At 49.9% G+C, this 15,603-nt stretch overlaps 5 protein-coding genes across 5 annotated transcripts; 3 read left to right on the forward strand and 2 right to left on the reverse strand.

The window, feature by feature from the left end:
• Positions 1-21: 21 nt before the first annotated feature.
• On the reverse strand, positions 22-3,951 carry FTJAE_10271 (glycoside hydrolase family 2; the record flags this gene model as incomplete). The annotated part of the gene is made up of 5 exons (XM_037343097.1): positions 22-436; positions 499-735; positions 1,092-2,254; positions 2,309-3,221; positions 3,302-3,951. 5 exons carry the CDS (start codon positions 3,949-3,951, stop codon positions 22-24), a joined length of 3,378 nt encoding a protein of 1,125 aa, XP_037202729.1.
• Positions 3,952-4,299: 348 nt separating this feature from the next.
• On the forward strand, positions 4,300-4,637 carry FTJAE_10272 (sugar transport STP1; the record flags this gene model as incomplete). The annotated part of the gene is made up of 2 exons (XM_037343098.1): positions 4,300-4,352; positions 4,424-4,637. The coding sequence occupies 2 exons, from the start codon at positions 4,300-4,302 to the stop codon at positions 4,635-4,637; spliced, it is 267 nt and encodes an 88-aa protein (XP_037202730.1).
• Positions 4,638-4,685: 48 nt separating this feature from the next.
• On the forward strand, positions 4,686-5,983 carry FTJAE_10273 (sugar transport STP1; the record flags this gene model as incomplete). The annotated part of the gene is made up of 4 exons (XM_037343099.1): positions 4,686-4,965; positions 5,024-5,248; positions 5,305-5,466; positions 5,526-5,983. 4 exons carry the CDS (start codon positions 4,686-4,688, stop codon positions 5,981-5,983), a joined length of 1,125 nt encoding a protein of 374 aa, XP_037202731.1.
• A 3,247-nt stretch (positions 5,984-9,230) lies between these two features.
• FTJAE_10274 (short-chain type dehydrogenase reductase) lies at positions 9,231-10,140 on the forward strand (the record flags this gene model as incomplete). Its single annotated transcript, XM_037343100.1, has 2 exons — positions 9,231-9,930; positions 9,980-10,140. The coding sequence occupies 2 exons, from the start codon at positions 9,231-9,233 to the stop codon at positions 10,138-10,140; spliced, it is 861 nt and encodes a 286-aa protein (XP_037202732.1).
• A 393-nt stretch (positions 10,141-10,533) lies between these two features.
• On the reverse strand, positions 10,534-13,374 carry FTJAE_10275 (plp-dependent transferase; the record flags this gene model as incomplete). The annotated part of the gene is made up of 1 exon (XM_037343101.1): positions 10,534-13,374. One exon carries the CDS (start codon positions 13,372-13,374, stop codon positions 10,534-10,536), a length of 2,841 nt encoding a protein of 946 aa, XP_037202733.1.
• Positions 13,375-15,603: the final 2,229 nt, after the last annotated feature.

A 15,603-nucleotide genomic window follows, 5' to 3' on the forward strand; every position in this document is an offset into this window, starting at 1 on the left:
ACTTTCGATATATAAGGTCAATTATGTATGATCTCCATCCTCGCAAAATTGCTGGTAGCCAGAAGTTGCAAATAGTGGTGTGTTAAACCACAAATCCGAGATATAGAGAGACTCGCTGTAAGTAAACTCATTAAAAAACGGTGCATCGTCTGATGTTACTACACCCTCTGTTTGCCGACATGGCTCCCTTTGGCGCTCTGTTGGGGAAGAAGTGCAGTCAGCACCAGTCGCGCTGCCCTCAGAGGTCGATGGAACGGACAAGACCGGATCGACTCGGAACTGGTCTTCAACATCTGATGTTGGAATTCGCAGGTCAGTGATGATCTCCAGTATTCTCTGAGCATTGCCTGACTTTTCGCATAAGCTAATGGGTGGATGAGTCTCGCCCGCCCTTCTCGGAAAGTCAGCCCTCGCAGGAGCTGCGAGGCTGTGGGTGCTAACATCTGTTGTTACAAGACTCTGGGAAGCGCGATATAGCAACCAGCGTTCGGTGCGAACCATCGGCTCACGCCATCCGGCATATGTAAGGTGCCGAAAGAATTCTCCCTGTTGCCATAGCACTCGATCCGCAACTCGAATTCTTGACCTGGCTCGAGGACGCCGAGTTCAACTGTATCCGGCTGTAATGCAACTGTCCCTCTGCGTTTGCCGTTAAGATACACGACGATGACGGGTCCGGCAAAATGCGGGATGTGAAGCACAACTCGCTGAGCATCACATGTGCTGATAGCACCCCTGCAAACATATGTCAAGTTTCCAGCGTAAAAAGGGCAGTCCTTGTTTGGTCCAGTCTCCAAAAGCAATCTCAGAGGTATTGAGCGGTTCGAGGAAACACGCTTTTCCTCTCACTCGAACACTGAATTCTCCAAGCAAGTATACCCTTTCCAAATTAGTCAATAACCCGAAGGGCAGTCTGAGCTCCAGAGTATGAGTCCCAGGCGTGATGCTGAACGGCAGGTCGATTGTTCTTATGTCCTCATCGACCCACCAACCACTGTACTCTACTGGGACCTCTTGGTCATCAAATAGTACAGTTGTCCCCTGCTGGGAACTCTGCAGCGATCTTCGCGCTATGAATGGCCGTCTCAGACGTGAAACGATAGCGCAATCTGATCTCCGCCTTAGGCTCCCTCTCTCGACCGGAAACTGCCCAAGGCTGCCGGTAGGCCTCACCCTTCAGCGGCAGGCCAAGTCGTTCCCTTATAATGTTGTCGATGCGGAGGATCTCCGTTTCTGGCTCCCAGGCCTTTCCATCTGTAGAGAATGATGCATAGTCGAGAAGCAAAACATTTGGCTCTGATAACTCCACATGGTCTATGTCCACCTGAGCAACAGTAGTCCAATCAGCTCTGAAGACTTCTTGAGGAGTACCTGTAACCGTAGACTGGTTGGCGTATGGCGATAGCTCAACTAATAGGCTGCCACAGGCTTCAAAATGCCACTCAATCCACGTCCAGCCGTTTGATCTTCTGGAAACAGGGACGACGTTTCTTTCCCCTATGATGGTGTCCAAGACTGTTGGGATCCAAAGACCCTTGATCCCAATCTCTGTGGCAAAGCAGCGCTTTCTGTGAGTATTGCACATGAAGAGGAAAGACTTTGCACCATCTTGGCGAAGCTGATAAAGCATCGAAGAGATCGTGTCACCATTGTCTTTGCTGGTGATTCGGATATCTCTGTATGCTTCCAGGGACTGCAGAAGATGGTACTGAGTCAAAGGAATATGTTTTACATTGTCTTCCAGAGTCAGATTGACAGGCGCACTTCCATCGAGCATAGAGGGCAGATCTCCAGCAAAGATCACTGTACCGCTATTTTGCGAAAACCATCTCAGCCTATCCAAAGTCGTGCGGCGGATCGTTTTCAGGTTAGGAACCACTACAACGTCATACCGAGAGTCTTCAACCGGAAAAGGCGACCCGGGCTGGATACTGTCCAACGATGTTTGCTGAGGCAACAAGCTTTCCGAGACAAAGTCAAAATCCACCAGGCCATGTAGCAGCCATGATGTGACTGATGAGAACATGTCTTCGCGGAACTTGCACTTCGCTGCGCTTGAGTCCATTGGTCCATAATCGAGCCAGAAGCTCTCAATGGGGTGGATAACAGCCACGCGAACAACAGCTCTTCCCCTTGTCAACGCGATGTTGAGGCGTGAGAAATGATCTTCGATATACTTGTACTCTTTGTACCATGGACTCTGATAACCGATGCAAGCAGGATAGTCCCTCTTTGCTTCTCCTGCCATGCTGACCTAGCAAGAGTGTTAGTTATACGGATCTCGGGACAGGCAATGAGAATTACTTACCCAGGTGAGATGGCGTACTCGGAAAGTGATTCCCAAGGCGGCCTGCCAGTCTCCAGCACCTTTATGGCCGGCAAAGTCGAACGTCCAATTGGTCACGCCGTAAATCTCGCTCATCACACCGCACGAGCCATTCTGTCGAGCAACACTGGTAGCTTGTTTGACCGTGTTGTACTCATAGGCATCGCAAAGCATGTCCACGCCTGGCATGTCCAGGTTGCGATAGCATCGCATGGCCTCGCCAAGTGCCTTCGTCTGAGAGAGTAGGGTCGGCTCATGCATCATGTGCCCTATGAGAGCAATATTCTTGTCTCGACACCATGCGGCCACGGTGTCCATGAAGGCAGAAACAAAGCGTTCACAGACATGGTCATGAAAGTGGTATCTTGCGGCAGACGGCGCACCTTGAGTTATAGCGCATTGTCCCTTGTGCTGAGGGGCTGGAGCTTGTTGAACATCCCATAGTATACGCGGCAATTGATCTAATATATCGTAACCATATTCTTTTTGGAAAGACTGGGCAAAGCTTGCAGTCCAAGGCAAGAACAGGTCTTCCTCGCTCTCTGAATTAGCGAGTCTAGATTTGTGAGCGAACTGCGGCTCATCTGTGAAGATCGAAGGAACCGTTGTCCCAAAGTCAGACCCCAAAAGGGAATAATACTTCTCATGTGTCTCTTCGATGAACTTTTGGATAGCCCGGGGTTCAAGAGTGTCGACGTAGGTTTGCCCATTGAACCATTCTGAAGGGGGGTTAGGCTCAACATACGCAAACCAGGTATTAGATCCTGCCGTCTGGTCGTCGTCTAACCTCTTGAAAGACGTCGCTAGCCCATCATCGCCGCGCTGAAGATCATAGCGTGCGATCAAAGAGCCCAGCTCACTTCGCCGAGCTTGGCCATTGGCGCCTTGGAGCGGTCTGCAATGTCCTAGTGTCAGTAACTCAACGTCATGGCATTGGCAAAGCAGTAGTCTAACAATTCGGGAGGAAGTACTCACGGCGGTAAATTGAAGGAGCCATACTTTCGCTTCGTCAACAGGAGATGCACGGCCTTGAACTCCGGATTCTCAGCCACAACAAGCCCGCCAGCAGCACCACTCGGCCACCTATCCTCATCGTATAGACAGGCAAGGAGGCCCTTGGCTTTAGCAGTCTCAACTGAAGCTTTGACATGGCCCATGAACTCTTCACCCATGTACGGTGTATCAAGGCCAACGCGGCTATGAATATGAAAGCCGCCCAGACCCATTTCCGCAAGTTGATCAATCTGTCGAAGGAGCCTGTTCCGTTGTAATTTGGTATTCCAGCACCAGAGAGGAGCTCCGCGATACTCAGCTGGCGGATTAAGGAAGTCATCCTCGCTCCACGCCAGTTCGGCCTTGAAATAACGTAGACGGGTAATCGTGGTAGCGCCTTTGTTGAGTAGGAGTATTAGGTGGTAGCAATCACAATACCAAGATTCAGGAACGGGCAGAGCTAGTGCCACGAAGACCACTTTGTACTGTTCTATCCGGCGGATGATTCTCTTCTGTATTTTCTTTCCTGGGTTGTAGTCCTGTTCAATTGATCTTGGGCCTAAGCGTCGCGGTGATGTTCCTCCGACCTGTCGGCGATGTTCCGCCGACGCGAAGATCACGCTAGCGAGCATTGCCGCCCTGTGGAGCATTAGGCGTCCAGATGAAGTCCCCCATACCGTGCCATCCTCCTCTCCTTAGAAGCAAAATCATCGGAGGAGGTCTCGTCGCTGCATGTACATCCGACCCGGCCCTAAATCTGGGGTCATACAGGACGAAAGAGTTTATCCAACTTCCCCACAGTCCGAGGGTTAGGTACGCATAAAAGAAATCATTCTTCCCCGGATCAGCAACCCCAAGTTCCACAATTCTCCAGTTTCCTGGGGTATGCATGAACCCATCGGCGTCAACTTGCACAACATCTTGACACAAAGCACCATTCATCCCTTTTCTTAAACAGCACTCCCCGTCAAACAGTCAAAATGCTAGGCATGGACATCACCACTTATTCTTCCCTGGTCATTGCGATCGGTGGGTACGTTTGATCCTCTAGCAACATTCATCTCTCCGGTTTGAGCCTGCTAATGACTCATTACCACTATCTAGGCTTGTTTATGGTGTTGACACAGGTATCGTCGCGACCACCATCGCCCATGATTCCTTCAAAACATACATGTACGGGTCCCTTGATCCGAGGCCCCAACTCACTGGTGCCATCGTCTCAACCTATTATGCTGGCAACTGCATCGGCTCTCTTACATCTGGTGCCATCATGGACAAATGGGGTCGCAAGATTCTTGTCATGCTTGCCACACTTTGAGCCATCATCGGTACTGTGATCCAAACTGCTGCCGTCAACGTTGGAATGATGATTGCAGGTCGAATCATTGCCGGGCTTGCCACTGGTTCCTTAGTAACCATTGTACCCCTTTACATTGCCGAGCTCGCACCCCCAGAGAACCGAGCTTATTTGGTTGCGCTCAAAGGTCTGCTCACTGGCATCGGGTATCTCATTGCGAACTGGATCGGCTATGCGGGCTCATATGCTAAGGGCGATGTGCAGTGGAGAGTCCCTCTGGCCATGCAGATTCCTCCGGCCGCTCTCCTGCTTATCCTTGTTATCTTTCTTCCGGACTCTCCTCGATGGTGTAAGCACTCTGTCTGCCAACCAGATTCATGGCCTAATTGCTAACTAAATGTCTCAAGTGGTTACAAAGGAGCGTTACGAAGACGCGGAAAGAGTCATTGCGATGCTTCACGCCAAGAAGGGAGAGGACTTCATTCAACGTGAAATGCTGGAAATTCGAGAACAGCTTGCTCTGGAACAAGCCCAACGGACAAGTGCAAGCTGGGTAGAACTCTTTACCCTCCGCTACGCCAAGCGACTCTTACTTGCTTGTTTCATCCTCAACATGACCAAGCTTTCTGGTGGTATGTGAAGACCATGCTTGTCTCGAGAGGATTAGCTGATCTAATTACATGAATAGGTGGCGTCATCCAAAACTACCAATCGCTATTCTATGCTGGACTTGGCTTCGAAGGAAGGACAGTTCTCCTTATCAGTGGCTGTTACGGATTCATGGGTGTTATCGGTCAAGTCATTAACATGGCGTTTGTATCTGATAAATGGCCACGCAAGCGAACGATGTGTAAGGGCTCCTCCCACCAAACTACCCGTGGTTTACAAAGCTAACTTCGTGGGTCTCAGGGCTTGGATCTCTTGTTCTAACAACTTTCCTGGTTCTCCTGACCATCATGTCCCGGTTTTACGGCGATGGCAGCCACCTCGCTGGAGCCGCAGCCGGCGTCGCCTTCATTTTCCTGTACTCGGCCTGCTACGCTATCTTCTTTAACAGCACAGTCTGGGTCGTTGTGTCCGAGATCTTCCCACAGCATCTCCGCGGAAACAGCAATGCCTTTGCTGTCTTCTCCATGTCTGTGACAAACATTTGGCTGTCCCAGATTACACCATACGCATTTGAGGCTATCGCTTGGAAGTTTTACTTTGTCTTCATCGCCCTTAACCTGACCGCCGCCGTTGTCTACTGGGTTTGGCTACCTGAAACCAATCAGCTGACCCTGGAGGAGATTGCTGGGGCATTTGGAGACGAGGTTGTTAAGTCTGATAAGCTTGATCATGACCACAAAGAGGATACTAGTAAATGATCATATGAATATTATGGCCAGAGTAAAATATTTACATCGACCAATTTTATAATCTAGGGTTAAGACAATTTTCCCCATCCTCATCTTAAAAAGGGATATGATGAGAAACTTATGGGTTTCAATGCCATTCTAGGTTAGAATAGCACCGCGACCAAAAGCCCGAACATGGGGGGACTGGAATTTTAGTTAGTATAATGCTCAAGATATCCACATAGAAGTCAGCACGTGTTGGCAGACGTCTCGATGTCAGGTATTGAGATGGTTGCCACTTCACTTAGCAATTTATCCCATGGATTATTCACAGCAGGCTCAATGGGGACTCTGACAACCCAATGTGGCTCGTCGGCGGTAAATACAACAAAGAAGCAAACATTAAAACTGCCGCTGGCCTGGTTCACGACTCGACAAGACTTACTATGGTTATATTTTGACGCCAATGCACAGATGGCAGATAGATCGAGGGACTCGATAAATGCTCGTCTTGCTTGGATGGACTGGTCTTCGGTAACAGCGGGGAACAGTTTGCTACTCAGACTGGAGCCGCTCGTGTCCGTGTCCGATTTACTAAGCTCTGGCGCGTGGACCTCATTCGTGGCATTGTCGCTTAGATTCTGGTCTCCAAATGTCTGAGGAGTCAAGGAACAAGAAAGCTGCAGGAGCCGATTCCACAAACTAGAGAAGCAGGCAAAGAACAATGCCAAGGGCATGCTAAGTCGCCGAAGTATTGCGGATAGCATGGCTGGTCCAATATCGATGATACATTGTTGGGTAGCTATGGATGACGGCGGCCTATAAGGTTAAGCTTTAGGCTGCGAACACATTGTTGAGTAGATGTTGGTTAATTGACTGATGTTCATCAAGTCGTGTTGCTTGGAAAAGGAGAGCTACTATTCGGCTAATAGTAAGTCCGAGAGCCGCCTAGCCTCACGGCAGTACCTAGTAGTGGGTGATCATCGCTGCCTCGAGTAGTTCGATAGGGAATTTGCAGAAGTTGATCAAAAACTAGAAAAGCAAGCAAAGAGCGATGCCTAGCGCATGTAAAATAGTTGAACTATTGCGGATAGTATGGCTGGTCTAATAAGGACAATGCATTGTAAGGCAGATGTTTATTGATTGACAGTTGGATTATGTAAATTGGAAAAGGTGAGCGGACAATCGGTTAATAGTAAATCCGAGAATTACTCACCGCGAAATGCTGGGATAGGTGGACTGGACCAATCTCTATGGTGGGGTATGATGTGCTATAGATAGCAGTGTACCCAGACTAGCCAGACAATTGGCTGCTGGACTGCCAGCCCTTAATACGGCAGTATAGGTTAAGTTCTACTTAAAGTCAACATTAGCCCTAGCATTACTTGCCATATACCCGTGAGTTTTGTTATAAACTAAGTTATTAGGAGCTTTACTTATATTAGAGTTCTTTGAATTTATAGTTAGCTCTGGTTTAGAAGCAGAGGCTGGTATCTAAATCACAATGCTAAGGCTGGCGCATTTTATAAAAATCTTAGAGTCTGCATCGTGTTTTGGAAAGTATTAGTAACCTATTTACCGCAAGACAAAAACCGAATTATTACATTTAACAGAGATATAGCTTCAGGGCTTGAGGCTAAAGTTGTCCAGGAGCTCGGCCCCAACCCAGCGACAGCAGTCATCTATTCCCGTTGTAAGCGCCATCATAATAACTCCAAGCTCGTCCATATCTTCCGGTCTCGCCGCGGCCATATCCAACTCCCAGTGAGCGAAGCGTATAGGCAATGTATGAGACTTAGAAACAGCGGACTCCCACTCATATCTCGACGTGGCGGACCAAAGAGCCCTTTGACCAAAAAACGATAACGCCGGGAACTCATGGTGAGCATCATCCCAGCCATTCCTCAGGAATGAATACAACCCATGCAGGCTATATCCTATAATAACAGTGCGTCTCAAGCTTTCAGCAAGACACCAAGCTTCCCAGGCATCAGAACCTGGTGTCATCAATTGACTGCTCATGATTTGTGTTGATTCTTCAACGCTTTTCATGCGCTGTTGTAAGCGCCGAATACTGCTGATAAAGAAAGTCTCCACATTCTCAGCATTTGCTCTTTGACGAATGTCTCCGTCTAGTAAGCGAATTATCTGCAATAGAATAAATGCCTGAACCGAAGATAATAACTCGACGTCAGAATCGGCCAGTTGTGTGAGATCAATCAACTCATCAGCATATTGCTGAATTGTACTGTAAACCAGCTGCTGGTTTGTCTCACACTTTCTCTCATAAAGCGCACAAATGGCCAATAATCTTGTAAGTGGCGGAGGGAGATACTTCTCGACTACTCTTTTATGAATGAAAGGAACCTGTCCGTGAAGAACCAACTGCTTGGGGTATGATTTGAATCGCTCAATGGTGTATACAATACGACGTTGATATTTTTCGCCGGCCAACACACTCTTCTCAGCCGTGTCATGCGGATTCAATAAGTCTGGCACCAAGAAGTCATTGAGATTTGTCATTGCTTCCTGCCAATCCAAGTCGTAGTCTGGAAAAGGCGGCAAGGCGATGTTATCAGCATCGAGGGTTATATCAGATGCAGTACTCGCACTTTGTGGCTCTCTTTGAGATTCATCCCCTGTGATTCCTGCGGTTTCTTGAGGAAGACCTTTAGAACTTCGCGGTAGGGTTTGTCGTGTCGAGGGACGTGGATAAAGGCAATCAAGTGATCGGACACGACAACGATAACATTTTGGGACGGCCATGTCGCATCGTCTTTTTGACTTGATGCATGCAGCGCATGCTTGGCGATAAGGAGGGGGCATAGAAATGAGAAGTTGGCGCTGGCCTCTTGAACTCTGCTGACGATGATGAGGGGAAATTGCTGTGAGGGGATCTCGACTTCCGCACTTTAGGACTATCTGATTGGCTTCGCTTATTTTGGCTTCCGCTGCTTAATCTATGGGTCCATCGCAAGTTCCACCTCCACTCATACCAGCTAATTAAATAGCGATTTTGGATCTTGTACGGCGGAAGTAGAAATGGCGGAAGTAAGCTCCGCAGAGGCATAAGGTAAGCACCCATATTTTTGCTGGCAATTATGTTAGAAATCAACAATATATAATCATTGAACCCAGTTGGTTGGAACATCTTGCTCTCTAGGTATAAATACGAACTGCTGCTTCCGCTACCAATCTCCTGCCAGACACTTCGACATCACATCTCCAACAGCCTACCTCTAAAGATACATCCCCAATAACCAACACCATTATAGTCATGGCTACTTTCAAGCTAAACTTTGTTCCAACGTATCACTATGATACTTATGACGCTATCTCTGAAACAAATCCTGACCTATCCTGCGAGGGAAAGGTCGTCTTTGTTACAGGCGGTGGTCGAGGAATTGGCCGTGAAATCGCAAAGGCCTTCGCCGTCGCTGGAGCTAAAGGCATATTTATTGTTGGAAGGACTGGTACAGACTTACTCAGTGCTGTAACGGAGATCAAAAGTCTCTCGACTGGCACTCCAGTATCAGTTCACCATGCCGAAGCCGACATCACGGTTAGAGAGGCTGTCGCAGCTGCTTTCAAGCAGGCCATTGCGACATTTGGCCACATTGATATCCTCATCCAGAACGCAGGATATCTAGATGCCCATCGTTCTCTGCTGGACTCCGATCTCGATGACTACTGGAAAACGTTTGAGATCAATGTCAAAGGAGGCCTACTCGTAACCCAGCAGTTCCTCAAGCAAAGTCAACCAGGTGATACAATTATCAATGTCGGATCTGGAGCTGGGCATCTACCCCCTATCCCGGGCTACTCTGCCTATTCCGCATCAAAGCTTGCATTCGCAAAGATGATAGAATCTGTCCAGCTGGAGAACCCGCATCTTCGCGTTTTCAGCATCAATCCTGGTGCCATTGCCACAGAGATGCAGAAGAAGTCTGGTGATATCGCTACAGTGGACAATATCCGTAAGTTCCACTATTTCGGGAATTTTAGTTCTCGGTCTAACACCTTTAGGGCTTCCGGCGTCGTATTGTGTCTGGCTGGCTGCTTCGGAAGAGGCTGACTGTCTGAAAGGGAGGTTTCTTTGGACCAACTGGGACGTCACAGAACTGTTGCAGCGGAAGGATGAAATAAACGAGCAGAATCTTTTGACTCATGGCCTTATTGGTCTGTAACTCTGTTGAGCATCAGGGTATCGGTGTGGATATGTAGTAATTCGAATTATATCTATGCAACTATCTGCCAATGCCAGCGCATGGCTGGGTTCCGTATTGCACGCAGCACTAAAGCCAGCTCCTTGTGTTATAGCTTGCTTGTCATCTCCAGCACAATCCAGCAACCTAAGCACTTATTTTATCGGCTGGTCCAAGGACTGGGTTAACATGGTCTGTAAAAGGGTCAGCGCTTAATACGATATTTTTAATTGGCGTTATTGGCGTGGCGCTATATTCGGCGGCTTTTGCGTACTACTCAAGCACGCAAAATACCACAACATAGCTACGTCCAGTCTCACCAAGTCAACGCTACCAACTTACAATTGTTTTAATTCTCTCGAGAAAGTGTCCCTTCTAGAATCCCGTCGTGAGTACCTGGTCCAGCATGTCGACAAAGTAGTCAGCGGACTGTTGCGTAATGCAGAGCGGGGGTTTGATCTTCAGCACATTCTGGTGATCGCCGGTGGGTTGCATGATGACTCCCAGTTCCAGCAGCCGGTTGCAGATGGCCCTGGTCTCCTCTGTTGCAGGTTCCAGGCTGGTGTGGTCGCGCACAAATTCGAGGCCCAGGTACAGGCCATCGCCATGCACGGTGCCTATGAGGGGGTGACATTTGCCCAACGCCTGCAGCCGCGCCTTTAGGTAGGCACCAACGATCCGCGCATTCGCCTGCAGCTGCTCCTCTTCGATAATGTCCAACACCGTGAGTCCGACCACTGATGACAGAGGTGATCCACCAGTAGAAGAGAAAAAGTACCCCTGGCTACGGTATCGATCAGCAATAGAGCGGCTGGTAATGACGGCGCCTAACGGGAAGCCACCGCCAATAGACTTAGCCACCGCCACAATATCGGGCACAACATCCTGCTGTTGGAAGCCCCAGAACCAAGAGCCCAGACGGCCAAAGCCCACCTGGACCTCATCGGCAATAGTCACTCCGCCCAGGTTGCGTACTGCCGTATAGACCTCGCGTAAGTAGCCGTCAGGCAGCGCTATGCCGCCGGCGTTGCCGTAGTAGGTCTCGCTCAGGAAGGCGGCCGGCGCACGCCCTTCGGCAGCCAACGACTGCAGACGTGCCACTGCGTCAGCGGCATAGTTCTTCGCGGACTCGGCTCCACGATGACGTCCGCGGTAGGCATTGGCCGCCTCGACGGTGTGCACCCAGTCGGGCCGTGTCTGCAACGCGTGCGGATTGTCGGCGATCGACGTGGAAACGGCATCGCTGGCATAGGTCCAACCGTGGTAGGCCTCAGCCATGGCCACCACATCGTGACGCTGAGTGGCCGCTAGCGCCAGACGAATGGCTAGATCGACCGCCTCAGAGCCCGAGTTAACAAAGAAGACCGTATCAAGCGGATCAGGCAGTTGAGCGGCGAGCCGTTCGGCATAGCGCGTGATAGAGGCATAGTGAAAGCGCGAATTGGTATTAAGCAGTCGGGTCTGCCGTGCGACAGCCGCGGAAATGCGAGGATGGGCGTGGCCTACCGAAGCGACATTGTTGACCATGTCGAGGTAGACACGGCCGTGGACGTCCATCAAGTATTCGCGCCAGCCCCGTTCGATCTGTGGTGGACGGGCATAGTAGTGCTCCTGTACCTCTGCCACCACTGCTTCGCGCCGTTCCAGCAGACCTTCATCCTCCACATCATTTGTGGGCGGCGTCACGCCCAGCGCTGCGGTTGCATCTCCAATCACCACGCTCCACCCAGGCAGATCGACGGCAGGGATCGCGGTTGGCACATTGACTGGATCAAGCGTGGTCAGCAGCACGTCAATGCGGCTGCCGGCTGCAACTGTCGCTACTCCGACGGGCAGAACCGCCCCACCTTGTCGTACATATAGATTGGCAGGTATTTCAAGGGTGGCCGCAGCGGTGAACCAGGCAGACGCCGAAGTAGGGACCGTGGAGGGTAGGCTTGGTGTCCTGGCTGGGGCACCTAGCAGCACTGGTCGCAAGGCCGGTAGCACGACCATATCAGCACCCTGGGCCAGTAAGTGCTGTGCGGCACGCTCTATTGCATCATTCTGAAGCCAAGCTCCCTCGTCGGCCAACGTCGAGAGAGTAGAGGCATCAAGAACCACCGCCGATCGTGGCGCTGCCAGGATCGACTTGCCGCTCCAGCGCGGCGCTATGGCATCGGGGCGTCCCAGCGTATGGCGTATCTGGGCGGTAACCACCTCCAATGGCACCTCAGTGGCGCGACGGAGGATCGTGGACTCGCGGTCCAGCGCTCGCTTGGCATACTCATTATCAACGTCGAGACGCACCTGTTGACGTCCACTGAGCACTAGAACGACCCCACGCAGGACCACCAACGGCCATAGCGCGGTAATCTCATCGTCACTGAGACGGCGACGTCGATCGAATGCGGCAATAGCCGGCAACACAGTGCGGAAGCAGGCATCGGCGTGGTGCAGCATCGAGGAAACGGTGATGGCAATCTCTGCCACCGCCCACGATTCAATCACATCGCCAAAGTCGATCACGGCATCTGGGAGGCTGAGCACATTGCCATCCGGACGCAGGACATTATCGTCAGTGACGTCAAAGTGGCCCAACTGACGTGGCAGGCGATCTGATATTGGGCGTAGCAACGTTAACGCGTGTTGGCTGGCTTCGGCAGTAACCGCTCGCACGTTGACATCGGGCTCAGTGGCGGCAATGGTGTCAATAACCCGTTCGGCATGTCGTAGATCCCACTGCAAGGTACGTCCCGAGGCAGGATGGGTCTCAGTTGCCAGGGCCACACTGATCGCGGCTGATAGCTCGCCCAGCCGTTGCACCACGGCCGGGCTGAGGTAGTGTGAGCCGGTCAGTGTGGTACCTGACACGAAGGAGATGATGCGGCAGTGTAGACGTCCCTGACTGGTCTGCCACCACCCCGACATGACACCCCGCGGTCCCTCAATGACGTGAGGGATACGCAGGGATGGTTCTGCACGGGCAACGGCAATGGCGGCGGCATCCTGCATCTCAATCTCCAAGCCACTAAAGACGGGGTTGCTGATCTTCAGCACGCCCAACGGCTCGGTATGGGCGGTAGTTAGGACGAGAAAGTTCTGGTCCTGCTGGCTGCCGAGCGGCTGCAAGTTGGCAGCAATGCCAAACTCTTGGTGCAAGAGGGCACATGCCTCTTCGAGAGGCAGCATTGGTGTGGGTAGTTCAACATGGGAAAAGTAGTCGAATGTAGTCATGATGATTCACTTAGTACTACAGAGAGTCGTCAGTTATCTAGGTAATGGTGCTGGATGGCGTTAAGTAAAGTATAAATACTCCCCAGGTCTCTGTACTAACCTAGCTTTTATAGCAGTAGCAGAATAGGAAGGTAAAATACATATAAAAGATCTCGCATACTTTACCCTATTTAGAGTTAGTGTAGAACTTAGGGAGTAATTTATTTAAGGAATGAGCCAATACCGCCAGGGCTTGAATCGGATGAGACCAGTCGACTCCACAACGATATCCTAAAACAGCTAGACTTTGTCTTAGGCAATGCTTGACTGAATAGGAAAGAAAATAGGCCATATATTAAAGTAGATAAATGAATGAATTTCATAGGAACACAGTTTATGGACATTGTTATATTACAGCGAACAATGCAGGCTCTATCTCATTCCCCGGCGCGGTTAAGTAAGCATATTGTAATGTTGGGTAAAAATCTCTTTATATCCTATATCGCTATGAATTTCCGTTTGTTTTGGCCTGTTACGTTCCCCGCCTTTTAGTTTACTCTAGAGCGTTGCGTTGCTTTTCTGGGCTCTTTGGAAGTAGATTTACCAGATTTACCTGTAAATATAAAGACTGTTACATGGGATCCCGTCTGATACCATGTTTGCTTTATTTTTTTTCGTCAGCGTGCTACCTGGAACCAATGACTGCTCTGCGGCCCTGCCAACACGTCCATTCTAGCCAATCACTATTTCAGGCTTGAAATTAAGTTCGTCCCTCTGCTGGTCTCGCAAAGAGTAAACTGGTGAGACGCGTACGAGAGAAAGGAAAGAGTGTCTCAACTAAAAAACCTTGGGAAGCTGAGGAACCTAAAAAGTCTCTTGAATATGTGAGCGTGTCGTTCTTTTGTCATATACCTATCTCATCAGAATCAACCGCGTTGAAGCACCATCGTACCTCCATCGGTCCCAGCCGAAGTCAAGAGACAGCGAGAGCGAGATGTGGCGGAAAACGACGTGAACAGTCGCGTTGCCAGGGCCAGACCGAGCGACCTCAAGAAGCCAACAGCCACGAAAGTGTCCGACTGGTGAGTCAGGCCCATCATACGGAGCTGGTGCTACTAATTGTTAGTGGGCCTGCTGATACAGTTCTTCCTTTTCCGTCGATTTACTTATCGTGTTGTTTCCCAATAGGCTATCCACGCGAAAACTACCTTTTAGGTGACCCTGCCGCCTGGTCGGCCGCACGGTCTCGATCTTGTCACTACTCGACATATTCTATTTGGGTCAGTGAATGTGAATATATCAGGGATTCGCTTTGATATATATCTATTCTTTTCCGGGGCCTCGAGAGCGTCTGCATCACGGAACGGGGTTATCTCTGGATCGCCAAAAGGACCTTTATGATTGATACTTAAAGCTTATAACGCCTCAGCGAGGCATATCAAGCCAAGGGACCTTGATGAAGTATGATTATTCCAGCGGCATTCAGTAGCATCTCTGATCCTCTCCGTCAAGATCTTCCTGGATCTTTTGGCATTGCCTATGCAAAGTCTCGTTCCTTTCAGGAGCGACCCGAGACGGGTAGGTGGAGAGCAGGAGATGAAGGTAGGGCTTGCCACTTACAATACGCGTTACCGACCGATGATCTTGGACCGTTCTGGCCGTCCTTCGTTCAAAGAGCTAACCCGTTCCGATCCCACACCAAGGCTGTAAACAGTGTTGCGTACTTCAAGAATCCAAAGTTGCTATTTCAAGCCCACGATCTTAAGAATATCTTTGTAACATCAAGCCTCTACGAAACCATGGAACTTGTTCATGATACTGTCCTCTCCGGAATGGATACTTAGCAGATAGACCTGCACTCTGGCTGGCTAGATATTGGAATGCGTGGCTATGTCCCTGATCAACTATGTGGTAACGATAATAGGACTGAACCTTTCACGCTACTATGGAAAGGTGATTGTCATTAAAATTTGCACCGTAGACTTGCCAATGGGTGCGGTCAAGAAATCAAACATGAGTGCTCTTCCAAGAATGAGACGAAGCCGTGGTAGGATGATTAGGCTAAGACGTACAGGGATGGGTTTCGGGTTGAGGATTTTAAGCCTCTTGTAAATCACAAGGACGTTTAATGATCGATACCAAGCATCAAGGAGTTTAAATAGCTAGCAAGGATCTATCAAATAATACTATACTGTGCTGGTGATTAACACAGTCCTTTTTAACGCTATAAATAACTCAAGTCACAGCCAC

Source organism: Fusarium tjaetaba, assembly GCF_013396195.1.
Source record: "Fusarium tjaetaba strain NRRL 66243 chromosome Unknown NRRL66243_c0000238, whole genome shotgun sequence".
Taxonomy (NCBI): domain Eukaryota; kingdom Fungi; phylum Ascomycota; class Sordariomycetes; order Hypocreales; family Nectriaceae; genus Fusarium; species Fusarium tjaetaba.